Source organism: Pseudonaja textilis, chromosome 8 (assembly GCF_049901715.1).
Source record: "Pseudonaja textilis isolate UNSWEBS1 chromosome 8, rPseTex1.2, whole genome shotgun sequence".
NCBI lineage: Eukaryota > Metazoa > Chordata > Lepidosauria > Squamata > Elapidae > Pseudonaja > Pseudonaja textilis.
The window spans coordinates 24,060,641-24,075,004 of NC_141997.1; the positions used below are offsets into that span (position 1 = coordinate 24,060,641).

The 14,364-nt window shown below is 36.1% G+C and overlaps 1 protein-coding gene across 1 annotated transcript in view; it reads left to right on the forward strand.

Annotated features, from left to right (window-relative positions):
• The window catches only part of SH3RF3 (SH3 domain containing ring finger 3), a 208,058-nt gene that overhangs the window by 152,109 nt on the left and 41,585 nt on the right, over positions 1-14,364 (forward strand). The window contains exon 4 of the mRNA XM_026707376.2: positions 3,635-3,988. Coding sequence (XP_026563161.1) covers positions 3,635-3,988 — 354 coding nt within the window. The remainder of the gene's footprint in view (positions 1-3,634; positions 3,989-14,364) is intronic.

Below are 14,364 nucleotides of genomic sequence, written 5' to 3' on the forward strand. Positions count from 1 at the left end.
TTTTCTTTTTACAAACTCATGGATGCTATCCTGTCTTAAACACAGACTGCTTTGATATGCATTCTTTTTGGAATTTACTTCTAAACAACCTTCCTGGTAAATAACAAAGAGGCTATATATAAAGATCATAGTAAATACATATTGTTTGATGTTGGAGAACATAATAGTTAGGTCAGAATTTCTACAAATATTAATATAAGAATGTAAAAATTAAAAAGTATATATGCAGGAGTACTGAACACTAGCATCAGAATACTCAAGTAAATATAAAAGTATTGTGTAAGTGTAAACATGTATAATTCTTTTTTTGTGTGTGCATAAATAACTTTTTCTGAGCTCTTGAAACAGAAGTAACTGACACCTAGGAGGTGGATTAGCAAAGAATCTGGGTTTTTAATCCACAATCACAACCTAACAGGAAATTAATATGTTAAAATCAATTAATTGTACTTATTCTTTACCTGAAACAAGATATGTAAACATTACACTATATGTCTTGATACTGTAGATTCTCTCTAAGTTATTGTAATGGAGACTGAATGAACCTTTTGTGAAATGTTCTGCATTTGCAGAACATTTAAATTAACACATTCAGTATAGAATGGATGCAGCTCAGTCTTACAATCATCATATCTTCCTTTGTCATTGGTAGAAGACAGGGGTGGGATTCTACTGGTTCGGACCAGTTCTATAGAACCGGTTGTTATGATTCTGCGCATTTCGGAGAACTGGCAAATCATGCCCCTGGCTGGCCCCTCCCCTTTCTGCCCACCGGTCCCTGCCCAGTCAGTCTTTATCGCGCATGCGTGACATTGCGTGCATGCCTGACATCACAGACTGTGTTCTCCGCCTCCCACTCACTCCTTAAGGTATTTCTATTTTTTCCCCTCCTGATGATCAGCTGTTCCTATGATCAGCTGTGCCGGGATTCCCCTCGCTATCTTACTGCTTTGCCCAGGAAGCCTCCCTGAGGCCTGGGAAGGCAAAAAATGGAGGGGAGAGCAAAAACACCCCCCAGGAGCCTTCCCTGAGGCCAAAAGGCCCAAAAAATGGGGGGCTGCAAAAAAAAAAGAAGCCATACCCACTCAGTGACATGACCACACCCACCTAGCCACGTCCACAGAACCAGTTGTTAAAATATTTGAATCCCACCCCTGGTAGAAGATTCAAATAAATTGGACCCTTGGAAATGAGTTGTTTTCTTTTTAAGTTCAGGATCACCAATAAAGATGAAACAAATACAATAGTATGTTAAGAATACAAGTACAAGAGATATATTATAGTAGATTAGTTGATTCTTATTGGAAATGATATATTCTTCCCATTATAGAAGTCCATGGAGTACAGATTTCCCCTATCATTTAAAGAGCAAGGCATATTAACAAAGAAATGATGATTTGTTTTTTTCTGGTGAAACTAGAATAGAGGCTGCTGCTGCTGCTGTGAGAACCGCTTCAGCTCAGTGGATGGGTAGCTTTGGACTAAAGTGTAAAATAATTTATAGATTTAATAAAAATCACAAGATGTTTTAAAATAGTTGAGAAGTATATATATCATTTATAAATAGTTTAAAACAATTAACGTAGCCCATATGTGGTTTTCAAAAGAATCGCTTTCAAAGTTAGATAGGCAGCATATAAATTAAATAAATAAATAAATGTTCTAAACCGTTTTTATAAAAAAAAAAAGGATGATCACTCATAATCTTCTGGGAACCTGTGAAGATCTGTCTATTTCAGAAAATCTCTGGGAACTGGATCTGTATAATCTGGGAATGTTGTTCTGACATAAGAAATCGAATTATGGGTATGGGTAAAGACGATTACATCATGGATAACACTGATAATATATCTGCCGTTGATTGTCTAAGTGATTCTATGAAGGTTTTTTCACAATTGAGAGAGGTTGTTGGAATCTGAATGGGGAAGAAAAGGCTTTGGCTTATAGTCCTAGCAAGACTAAGTGGCTGTGGGTTTTAAGACTGATCAGATCTGAGATTTCCCATTTTTGAGTCTGGATTGTTTCCCTAACACGTGTTGTTTCAAAATTTGCTGTCCCTTTGGGACTTACAGTTCGTGTTTTAAGGAACAGATAGCAACTGTGGCCTGGAAGGCCTTTAGCAAAAAGCTAAAGATTTTGATTTTAGAAAGTTTAAAGGGACTAAGAATCCCAATAAAATTGGACTATTGAAACATAAATGATTGCAGCATCCTTGGGGTCATGAATGGCTGCACTTATCTGAGAAATGTGAATACACCTTTTACAGGTACTCCTTGACTTACAAGCACCATTGAGCAAATTCATGTTGCTTAGAGAAACACTTGTTAAGTGAGTTTTGCCCTGTTTTACAACCTTTCTTGACACAATTGAATCCGGCTTCCCCATTGTCTTGTCAGAAGGTCACAAAAGCTGATCATGTCACCCCAGGACACCGCAACTGTCATAAATATGAGCCAATTGCCAAACATCTGAATTTTGATCACGTGACCATGGAGATGCTGCAGTGGTCATGAGTGTGGAAAACAGCCATAAATCACTTTTTCAGAGCAGTGACTTTGGTCACTGAATGAACTGTTGTAAGTTGAGGACTAGCTGTAACTTAAATAGCTTAAGTAACTATGATGAAAAAAACTATAATTAAACAGACATTAACAACAGATGCATGGGTCAGCCAGTTCCAGTTTCTGAATGTTGTTCAAGAATAATGTATTGCAATAGTCTACCTGGGAAATGATTAAGCTATGAGTAACCATGAACAAAAAGCTTCCCAGTCCAGGAACATGCAAATTTGCATTCAAAATGGATCTGTGCAAAGCCTTTCTTGGACACAGTTGCTGTCTGTTCTTTAAAACGTGAACTGTAAGGACCACCAAATTTTCAACCAACACGGTTTGGAGAAAGGATATTTCATTGGACCTACAAAAGACATTGGTTTTTAAAAGTGGTGGGTTTAAATTAAAAGGGAAATACTAATGATAATCCAAGAGAATGACCTGGGTATTTTTTTTTTCTATTGGATTTACAAAAGAGAGGAGGGAGGGAGGAAATCTCTTTATATATATCTCTGTATGTTTAGGATTTGCGTGAAGAAATGTCTCATTACAGTGATGGAACTGTAAATTTTGCACTATAGTAATCACTCTGTAATGTCCCTTTCTCTTTGTTATTGTATGGCACAATGCTTGTATGACAGGACTACTCTAATCAATAAATAATAACTTCAGCTTCTCAAAAGAAGACTAATTCATCAGTGTGATTTCTGATCATTGAACAAACTGCATGGGAGGAATTGGCTTTTCTGATAACAAAACATCTATGTGATAGAATATTTTTATTTTATTTTTATTCAAAATAAATAGCACAGCAACTGTGTTTTGTACTCTGCTTCTAAGAAAGAATTCTGATAATCTCATATACATTTAACTAACAGTAAGTTCTAGCTGAATTTAAGTGAACTGGAAAAACATTACACTGGTATGTGTAAGTTAAACTACTAGCAAAATTTCATTCTTACACTGATTGGCTTCTGTTGTTTATTCTCTCATTTGATGATGGAATTTGAATTGTGTAGATATTCAAAGACAACACCTTTGTAATGTCCTCTTTTCCCCTTCTTTTTCATTTCTTCTTTTAGCTCAATGAATCGGCTAAGCAGCTTATTGAGATGGACAAGACCAATGTAGCTGCTGCATCTGGCAATGATGTCTCTTTGCCAGTTGACACAAACCTGGCAGTAAGCACAGCCCAGTGCTGCACACTGAATAGTGCTGGAGCAGTCAGTGCCATTCAGCGACATATTGACGGCAAAAAGAATGCTAAGAAGCGCCACTCCTTCACAGCTCTCAGTATGACCCACAAGTCCTCCCAGGCCTTGAATAATAGGCATTCCATGGAGATTAGTGCTCCTGTTCTGATAAGTTCAAGTGACCCCCGGGCTGCGGCCAGAATTGGAGATGTGGCTCATCTGTCCACAAGTGCGCCAGTCCAGGTAAACTTTTAATTAATCACAATACTCAGTCAATAATGGGAGAGACCAGATTGAACTGACTTCATGTGCTTTGGCTATTACATTACAATAGAGGAATTGGATGGCACAAGTCCCCAAAATAAACTACTGCTATTATTATTATTCATTGGACAATTAACCAGATGTTCAGACTGAGTTTGGCATTTTTGCTTACCTATTGAGTCCTTACCAAGGACCTGGGATAGGCAAATCTGGATGTTTGATGGTGTTACAGATATCGCCGCAGGATGGAAGCTATTCCAAGTAAATTGCCTTTTGCAATTGATGGATGGCAAATTTGTCGATACCTATGGTATTCAAGTGGGGCTCCATTGTTTTGGGACTGCACCCAAGGTGCCTATAACTATTGGTACCAGTGGTGGGATTCAATTTTTTTTATTACCGGTTCTGTGGGCGTGGCTTGGTGAGCATGGCAGGGGAAGGCTACTGGAAAGTCTCCAGTTAGAGGTGGCATTTGCCGTTCTCCAAACTTCTTAAAATTTCCACTACCAGTTCTCCAGAACTGGTCAGAATCTGCTGAATACTACCTCTGATTGGTACTACCCTTGCTTGCTTTTGCCATAGTTGTTCTATTTCTAGATCTTTGTATTTTGTTATCTTCCCCAGTTCTTTCTCTTCTATTCTGCTTTATTATTGTTGTTGTTGTTAATCTTTGGAGAGATTCACCGCCTTTGGGGCTGGTTGGTAGATCAACAGCTCGAGTCCTAACCAAGGATCTAGGAACTCTTAAGGTAGCGTCAGAGGATATAAGCTATTCCAAGTAGGGTGTTTTTTGTAGAATCAGGCTATTACTATTATTATTATTAATAATAATAATTTCTTTTCCTACTTCTCCTATTCCTATCTCTATTTCTCCTACTCCTCCTACTCCTATTCATACCTCTACTTCTCCTGTCATTTTTTAAAAAACAAATAGAAAATATAAATCCATTAAGAAGAAAAACGATGAAATAACTCTATTCTATAATTTCTTTTTATTTGTAGTGCTAGGACTTCTTCCCCACTTTCTCCCAGAAGCAAAATCATCATATGCTGATCATCCAATAGAAAAAGGCAAATAGTCAAAACATTGTTCAGGAATTATCCTGAAGAAAGAACAGAATGCCCAGTGACATGGGCAGAGATGACTTGGCTTAGATATGTTATTGAGGATTTGCCTATGTGGTATGTTTTCCATGTGATAGATGCAACATAATAGATTCTTAATGCACTTGTTAGCCTTTATTATCAATACATTAAAAATTCTGTAACATTATTGGATCGTACCACTAACATTCTGATTAATCAGTCCCATTTCATTGTGTTCTTCTTGGGGGTTTTTTGCATTATGCTTACAGGATTTGTACCTGTTCCGATAGTTTCCACATTCCACTGAAAAATTCTCATATAAGCAGTTGGGGATATTTCCTAGAAAACGCCTTTGGCTCTGTACAGCTAAGTGACATAAATCTGTTTTAAAAAATCTGTTTCAAGAAAATGTCTACTGTTGATTGAACACCATATTTTGGGACATTTTTGGAGACTGAGCAAATACATTTGTCTTTTCTCAAAATCTAAGGGCTGGTGTTAGCATCAAAGGCTTCCAAGGTCTATCTTTAATGGCTTTTAAGCATTTTTAAAAAGATTTGTGTTCAGTTTCAGTGGGAATGGTATGGATTTGTTTTGACTTTATCCTTTAACTGGTATTTTAGTTATTACACATATTTTGTGCTTTGGTTCTAATTATATGAGAAGATAGATGATAGATGGATGGACGGTAGGTAGATAATGCTTTTATTTAAATGCTTATAGGGAGCCAGCATGATACTGTATAGCGGTTAAGGTGCTGGACTGGAGTAGGAAAGTCCAGGTTCTGATCTTCCACAGGCACAGAAGACAGCTGAGTGATCTTTGGGCTACCTCTGAAGCTTAATTAGTTTCAGTCTCTCCAATAAGCCAGTTGTTAAACAAAGTTTTGTGGTAAAAAACGAGGCAAGTGCAGTGCCAAAATCAGTTGAAAAATACTAAGAAAAAGAACTTTTTAAATAAATATTTTCAAACTTTTCATATATATTACAGATGTGCAGATTTGAAAGCAAAAAAAAGGATTTGGAGCCTGCGGGGCCATAAACAGCATATTTCTAGAACTCCTTAAATCAAATATAAGATTTCCCACGATTGTGCAGCAGCTGCAGAGGGATAATCATGGAATTAGGGTTCAAAATAGTTCAAAACATCTGGAACATATAGATGCCTACAGTACTTCTGATTTGTATGAAAACAAAATTAAGATTATTATTATTATTTGATTAATGTCTTATAATGATAGTAAGTGCTGCTACTACAGTACTATTACTTTTGTAATACTTTTCAAAGCTGATATATATGACATAAAACCTTTCGGTCTGTGTGTGTTTGTGTGATCAACATTAGCAGGAGGACTTAACACTCCCAATCTTGCTTGCAGTTATACAAATACTTCTGGGTTCAGCCCCAGTGAATTCTGTAGGACTTATTTCTGGATAAAGAGGTTCATGATATTTATAACATTTCTTTTTTTCCTATATTGGGTATTTACCTAATGGCTATTGTTATATAGACCAATGTGCATTGAGTAAGAAAGCTTTTAAACTTTAATAAAAATGTAGAAGCATGCATTGAAAATTACTATTTCTACTAATCTATACATCAGAATAAAATAAGCTTAAAAAAAAAAAAAGGACTCTGCCTAGTGTTCTTTACATGGCCGTTATTTACACACTTCTGTTTTCCAAGAGCATATGGAAGATTTACAATTCAGTAATAATCGCATGTCCTGTCCAAAATGGACTGGTTGTATTGCTCCTTTCATATAGGAGTAGCCAAGACTGTGATACAGGGAGTCCTTTTAGCCAAGTAAAAAGGTTTGCATAAACCAAAATTGGCTTTAAATTGCCCTCTCCCATACATACAGTGATGAACAGGCCATAGCAGCTTTTATGTGTTGTTTTGCAAAATGCTTTTATGGCTCCCCTAGGTTTAAAATGCAAATTGTGATGTGGAAAGCTTCTGTTAGAAGTGGGGTAATAAAATAAAATCCTCCTAAGGGAGCAAAATCAAGTTTACAAAAAAATAAAGGGTGCATATTTTCTTTATGCAATCATACATACTCAAAGATACAACCATATGGAGAAAGACTAATATTGTTTTATAAAGAACCAGCAGCAGCCATTTTGTAAGGCTGTGGCTTTTTAAAAAGGAGCTATAAATGCTATTTCCACTATGTAATCAGTGGGTCCAGACTTAATGTTTTACTGTTTAGTGAGTAGAATGCCTGGGTAAACAATCGTAGGTTAAAAAAAAAACTCACTGTAACCAACCCTTAAAATCCCTGTTCCCTCGATTGCAACAAACCAAAATCTACAGATCTCTTCCAAATCCTGTTGCAGGGACAAAAACACTAGTTTGGTTCACTAATAAACCTTATTACCTAAGGAATATTTTCTTCTTTCTGTGGTACTATCTAGAATGTGAAAATTGGAACCATATGAAAGGCCATCCAAATTTGACACAACCATTCATTTCTATATTCACATATGTATGGCAATGTCACAAGTTACCAGGGGTGGGAAATTCCATCTTTGATGGAAAATTTTATGAAAAAAATGCTTAATTCTCAAAATGAGTGGGGTATTGTGTTACAGAATGATAATGGAAAGCAGGAGGACTCCTGTGAATTCCAAGCACTGAGAGCTGGTTGTGGAATTTCCCCATAATGGCAATTTACTAATCAAAGCTATGATTGTAAGGTCAATTTAGTTTATATATAGTCTCTGCTATAACTTAGAAGTTGATCCTAAATTCAAGAGCTGATTACCCCCCAGCCTGTGCAGTTTCCTAAAAAGATCTCTTTGAGCTGCTGTAGAATTAATTCTCATGCCCGGGACAGGTGTGTGCATGTGTATACACGCACCCACAAACACATGCGCATACACATGCATACACAGTGTGCAACCACAATTGAGCCCCAAATTTTCTATTGCTAAGTGAAATAGTTGTTAAGAGAATTTTTCCCCATTTCACGACCTTTCTAGCCAAAGTGATTAAGTGAATCATTGCAGTTGTTAAGTTAGTAACACAGTTGTTAAGTGAATCTGGCTTCCCCATTGACTTTGTTTGTCTGAAGGTTGCAAAAGGTTATCACATGAGCCCAGGACACTGCAACCGTCATAAATATGAATCAGTTGCCACGTGTCTGGTTTTGGATCACATAACCATGAGGATGCTCAAATGGTCATGAAATGTGAAAAGCTGTCATAAGTCACTTTTTTCAGTGCCATTGTAACTTCAAATAGTCATTAAATAAACTGTTGTAAATCAAGGATTATCTGTATACATCCTTGGAGTCAGTCACGCCCTAATCACCTCCAGATTGCATCGTTGCAATGCGCTCTAACGGGGTTGCCCTTGAAGAGTATTTGGAATCTTCAGCTGGTTATTTATCTTTCAGTGTGGATTTTTTATATCTCTATATCTGAGATATAAGAACAAATATAGATATAAATATAAAAACAAATATACAAACCCAAAGCAAAGAGAGAAGTATAGCCATCTCAGCAATGGAGCCATTGAAGCATGTATTCATTTCTCCGGCAGCCCCAGGCCTAATAACATAACCTCGCCTTGAGGGACTTCTGGAATATCAAAATCAAATCTCATATAATCTCAGGGGGAAAGAAACTTTTATTAGGTGGGCACCACAGTAGAGATTCCACATCTCCTGGGACCCACCAAATACAGGTTTCTAGTTGATGGTACCTGCAGCATTCCTTCTCAGCCATCTCTAGTGGAATGGGCTGATTAACTGGGGGAGAAAGTCCCTCAAATAGCCCAGTTCCATGCCATGAAGGGCTTTAAAAATTAAAACCAACATCTTGAATTGAACCTGGAAGCAAAATGGCAGCCGATGTAGCTTACAGAGCTCAACTTTTTATATTTGTGGCTTTATTTGTTTGTTGAATGTCATACAGAGTCGCAGCTGTACAAATTGGATGGAGGGAGGGAGGGATATGCAAAAAATGGGTACATTGCTAGCATTAAACATATTTAAAATATTGATCTCATTGGGGATGAATCCTCCAAATATCCTGTTTAAAACAATAAAGCTCTCCATTTTCTTTTCTTTTGTATTTTTTATCTTCTTTTTTAAAAAGTATATTATCGTTATATTAAAAATTCTAATAAAAATATTTTTTTTTAAAAAGCAGTGGCATTCTCCCTGCTCCTTGCCAAAAAAAATTAACTATAATTGACGTGGTATGATGTCCCATGTAGCAGTTTTCCTCTCTGTCCCTTCCATCTTCCCTCCAATCTCTTCATCTTCATTTTTCTTAATCTTGGCCTTCCAGACCACAATTCATTCCCAGCCAAATCCACATTGTGATTGCCTCACAGTTCCTTATGGTGCATATTGGTCAAGCTACCAACCGGCACAATAACTTCTCTTTTTTATCCACTTCAAAAGATAAACTATTTCTTTAGTCTGCTAGTTCCTTTCTTCTTTCCCTGGTCTTCTTCGTGACACCCAAAGCCGATATATACCACGTAGTTACCTTGTGGTAAGATTGGCAGCCTATAAATGTATAAATTAATTAATTAATTTCTGAGTTGACTCTCTGCCTCTTCCCCACGCTAACTTTTTATCCCTTCTCACTGCATGGTCTTTAAATTATAACCGGGACAACAAGAAGTCGAAGGACAGCTTCTGTCCAAGATCTATGGCTGTGATTACCATGGTCACGGCCTGATAATTTGCTTAAGAACTTTAACCATCCTTGCCTTGAACACTTTTTCTGTAACTACAAGTTGCATTTGTATTTACTCTTGATTGCAGAATTCTACACACACTTCTTCTCATGCCATATCTGTCATTGTACATTGGTGATCATGTTGGCAATCCTATTTTTATCAACAGTCGCACGAAAAAGTGCTGTTGAATTTTGTCCAAACCAGTTCCTTAGATTTTGAAGCCATGATGTTCTTCTTCTGTTTGAACCTTGTTTGCCTTCAATCTTACCTTGGAGGATTAAGTGAAGTATGCTGTATTTTTCCTGGTGTCGCATCACATGTCCAAATATTCTAACTTTCGCTTTTTTATGGTTTTGATGATTTCCCTTGGCTTTCCCAGACGGCTTATACACACTAATGAACAAAATTACTATAAGTGCTGTTTTCAAATAGATGAAACAAAACTACTGTAGTTATGTATCTTTTGAGGATAATGTTCCAATTGTTGCTTGAAATGAGAGGCTTTATTAAAGCTTTTGCTGAATATGCAAACTAAATAAATAAGAAATACAAAGTGCAACAGGATTTATGTTTACTAAGTCACTGCAGGGGGCAGTTGGTTACTTTATTAGTTAAATAGTTTGTAAAATATACTTGCATTTCATCAAAGATTATTGACAATTTTAAAAAATTAATCCTGATAAGTAATATTATTCAAATTGTGATGCAAAAGATGGTTTATTAGAATTAGATCCCTTGAAATCAGTAAGATAGATTCAGAACTTACATACTTAAGATTTTCTGTACATTAAAAATTAGGTATGTTATAAAATGAATCCATTACAAGAAATTAACTTGCAAAATACATGTAGCATTATTACTTTAAATAACTACATATGTTTAATACTATATTGCATAATGTTAACATCTCAGAAAGAATCTGCATTTAGTTGCTGCTGTGCTAAGTATCCAAAACTACAAAGATTATTCTTCAAGTCTCAACAGTTTCCTGCTTATCAGTAATAAGCACATACATTTCTTATGCTGTTATGAATGTGTTTGAAAACAAGTAATATTCGTAAGCCTTTTTATCGTCTGAAAAGCATGAAACTAATGGATTCTAATTTCTATAGACACAAAAAACACAAGAATAGCTTCCAGCAGCCCTAGGAAGCAAGAGGTTTAGTGGCAGATTTTGCTAATGTTTGTTTTTTGTAAAAAACCTGTATTGTCTTGATCAGTATGTGCCCTGCCTCAGCCTAATTTGCATTTAGCACATTTGATGCCCAGTGATTGAATGCAGCCATAAAATTTAAATACGGCCTTCTAAATTGTCACTGTGTGTCACATCGAGTGTTCTTAGCAGCTAGTTAAATTGATTTGTATTGAGAATATAATACAGCTGCAGGCCAGTGATAAAACTGAGCCTGCATGAGGTTCATAGAGAAGATATGTGAAAGTAAACTGGTCTGAACAGCAGAGGAGGTCCCACTTGACTCACCAATCTTGCCTAGGCCTCAGATGTCTCATCTTCTCTCCATTTGAACCCCTTATGAATTATTCTTCTTTGCTATTTGGAAAGGTCACAGGTCAGCTAGCTCCAAATCCCTAGGTTTTTCTGGCCAAAGATGAATCTCATAAATAATGAAGCATGACTGCCTCCTTCTCAGTATATAACCTGAGCTGAGAGATAAGAATGCTAGAGCACTGCTTGTATGTGTTCAAAATAAATTCTGATCTTGAACAGGGAGTACATTTGTTCACAATTAGAGCCAATACCTACTTCCCAATTGTAAGGTATATATTTTGAAGATGAGATCTTTGTACAGAATGATAAATTACAATAGCAACACTAAAAAACAGAATCTGTCGTAATGATTTTTCAATATAAAAGGAAGTGGCCATATGTAACTAACTCTTGGTCAATAGAAAACAAGAAACATGCTCCAGATTTGTAGAAGATCATTGGCAGAGTAAAGATAAGAAGCATGTGGATTATATTTAAAAGAAAGACAAGCCAAAGGCAAAGGTTTAGTTTTATGTCTGTGCGTTTGAGACTAGGAGAAATCAATCCAAATCCTCTTTGGTTTTTGACTCGGACAGAGTCAATTAATTCTCGCTTCCAAATAAATATTGTTTTGTGAATAATGGTAGTTATACTCATAACATGTCATCAAGAGTTCAAACTACTTTTTTGTATCAAATTAAACTGGCTCCCTCCCCAACCCAGAATGTTGGTTTGAGTTGATTTAACCCTACTGAGACAAAGCACCAAGGTCATATAATCACATACATTGAGGTGGAAATTTACATATATCCATAATATAAGCATGGCTCTGTGTTTAATTTTAAAAAAAACTGAACATGCATTATTCCACATGTGTTATGCAAACTGTACATTTTTATATTTATTTTTGAAAAGTTACAAAAAAAATTTAGCCACTCAAAAAACTGATAGATGTGAAGATGTCTCATATACACCTATGGCAGAAGGCATATTTAGCATGATACGGAGGGGGGGAATAATTTTCCATTAGTGCACTTGTAAGAATTAGTGTTGGGCAGCTTTTTATCATCCAAAGTCACCAATATGTTATACATCCCTTGAGATTATAGAGTCAAATGGAAATGTTTTGAATCAGTCTAATATTTTCACTACTGCCTGCAATAACATTATTCTTGAAACACTTAAAAAGAAGTCTGGAAATTAACAAATATGTCCATCCCTGTCATCCACACCAATTCCCTAAGGGAAGAATATTATTATTCTTCAAGCTTCAGGGTGCCTACAAGAACATAAGAAATCTGTACATAATCCTTTCACAAAGGCACCTATTAAATGGTTTTGCCTTTCACAACTTCAGAATTTTGGGGGGATGTGTGTGAAAGATAGAATTGGTGGCAAACATGGGAGGTTGTTTGAGGCTTAAGCCATTGATGCAGCTGATTTCACAATAAAAATCTTGTATCTAAAATTATCTTGACACCCTCTAATGATAACTTCTTGCATTCCTAAATTGAAACTCTTAGTCGCAATCAGAAATATAAAGAAGAGTTGTAAAGAGGACTGCTCATGTAATGAGATAGGCTATGAGGAGCTACCCAGTTTAGTTCTCTACTAGTCTGTGCAACCCAGTAGACCCAGAAGAATAATGTCTGCATTTATACTTTGTGTTGTTTAAATGGCTTTTTATTACAATGGACACTGATTTTCTATATTGGAACCACTGATTATAGAATAGAAATTTTATACTAATATTGCAAAAACAATACAAACCTGTGCAGCTTTATTCTTAGTTTTCTTTTACCGTAGAAGAAACCATATTGAATTAAATCACATTTACTATCAAGTAAAATAATAATAATTTGTGAAATCGTATTGCACGTTTCTTGCTCATCTAATATGAAAGTCAATGTAAATTCTTTCTCTTGGCAAGGACAAGCTGCTGATCACGCAAGTGACAAATGAAAAGTTCATTCATACAAGTTCTGCAGTTTGGGCCCTCCTCGGTATGGTGTTTCATTAAACAGATGCTGTTCGTTACTACTGAATGATCTTAATATTCCCAACCAGCTACACAGAAACAACTGAGCCGTAGTTTATTTTTTAGCCTCTCATACTGCCTGGTGGAGGCAAGGCTTAGAAATACCACAGATGTTTTTGTAATTTATGGGTTAGATAAATCTACAGCAAGAATTGATGTTTATCACCTCCTGCAATAAAGAAATAGCTTGTGTGTGCCCATCTGCAGCTGTAATTATATTTTATCAGTGTGTGGAAGGGTGTATATTAATATATTGCACCACTAACGGAAAAGCTGCGTTCTGGAGTCATTGGATGCCCTAACTCCCACTTCGTTAATTAACATTTGATGAGAATGCTTTATCTCGGGTGCAGGACTTTCTTGCCAATAGTTGATCCAGTGCAAATATAATTTCAGTGCTTTGGCATTATTCCTAAGAACATTAAGGCTTGGAGTAACTGCATGACCCATTGGCTAGTCAATGAATTTGAAATGAGTAGCATGAGTCTCAAAGACTATTAGTCAGTTTTCTAGATGAGATATTGCCACTGGATCACATATTACTAAAGCCTATAGGTGAATTTTAAATGTATTGTTCTTACTTTAAAGATAAAATAGAAATATGCAATGAGAATATGAAATATCTTATTATTTTCATTAATGATTATGGTATTACTGTAATACACAATATTCAATATTCAGGGAAAACACTTTCAAATTTGTTCAAAATTTAGATAACACCATTTTTATTCAGTTAAGAATAAAACAGGAAAGCCCACACAGGGAAAAGCACAATAGAGAAAAGACCTATCATTGTTAACTTTAATACTTCTCCACCCCAAAGAGAACAACATATAGCAAAATATATACCCCACATTTGAATTATTGTCAAAACCACATTGTCTTTTTTTTAATGCCTTCAAATCGATTCTGACTCTTACTGACTGCTTAGATTATTTAGTAGGATTTTCAGAAATTGTTTGCTTCTTGCTTTCTTCCTTGGGCTGAGTGTGACTGGCCCCAAATCACCCAGCTGACTTTGTACCAAAAGCAGAACTAAGACTCCCA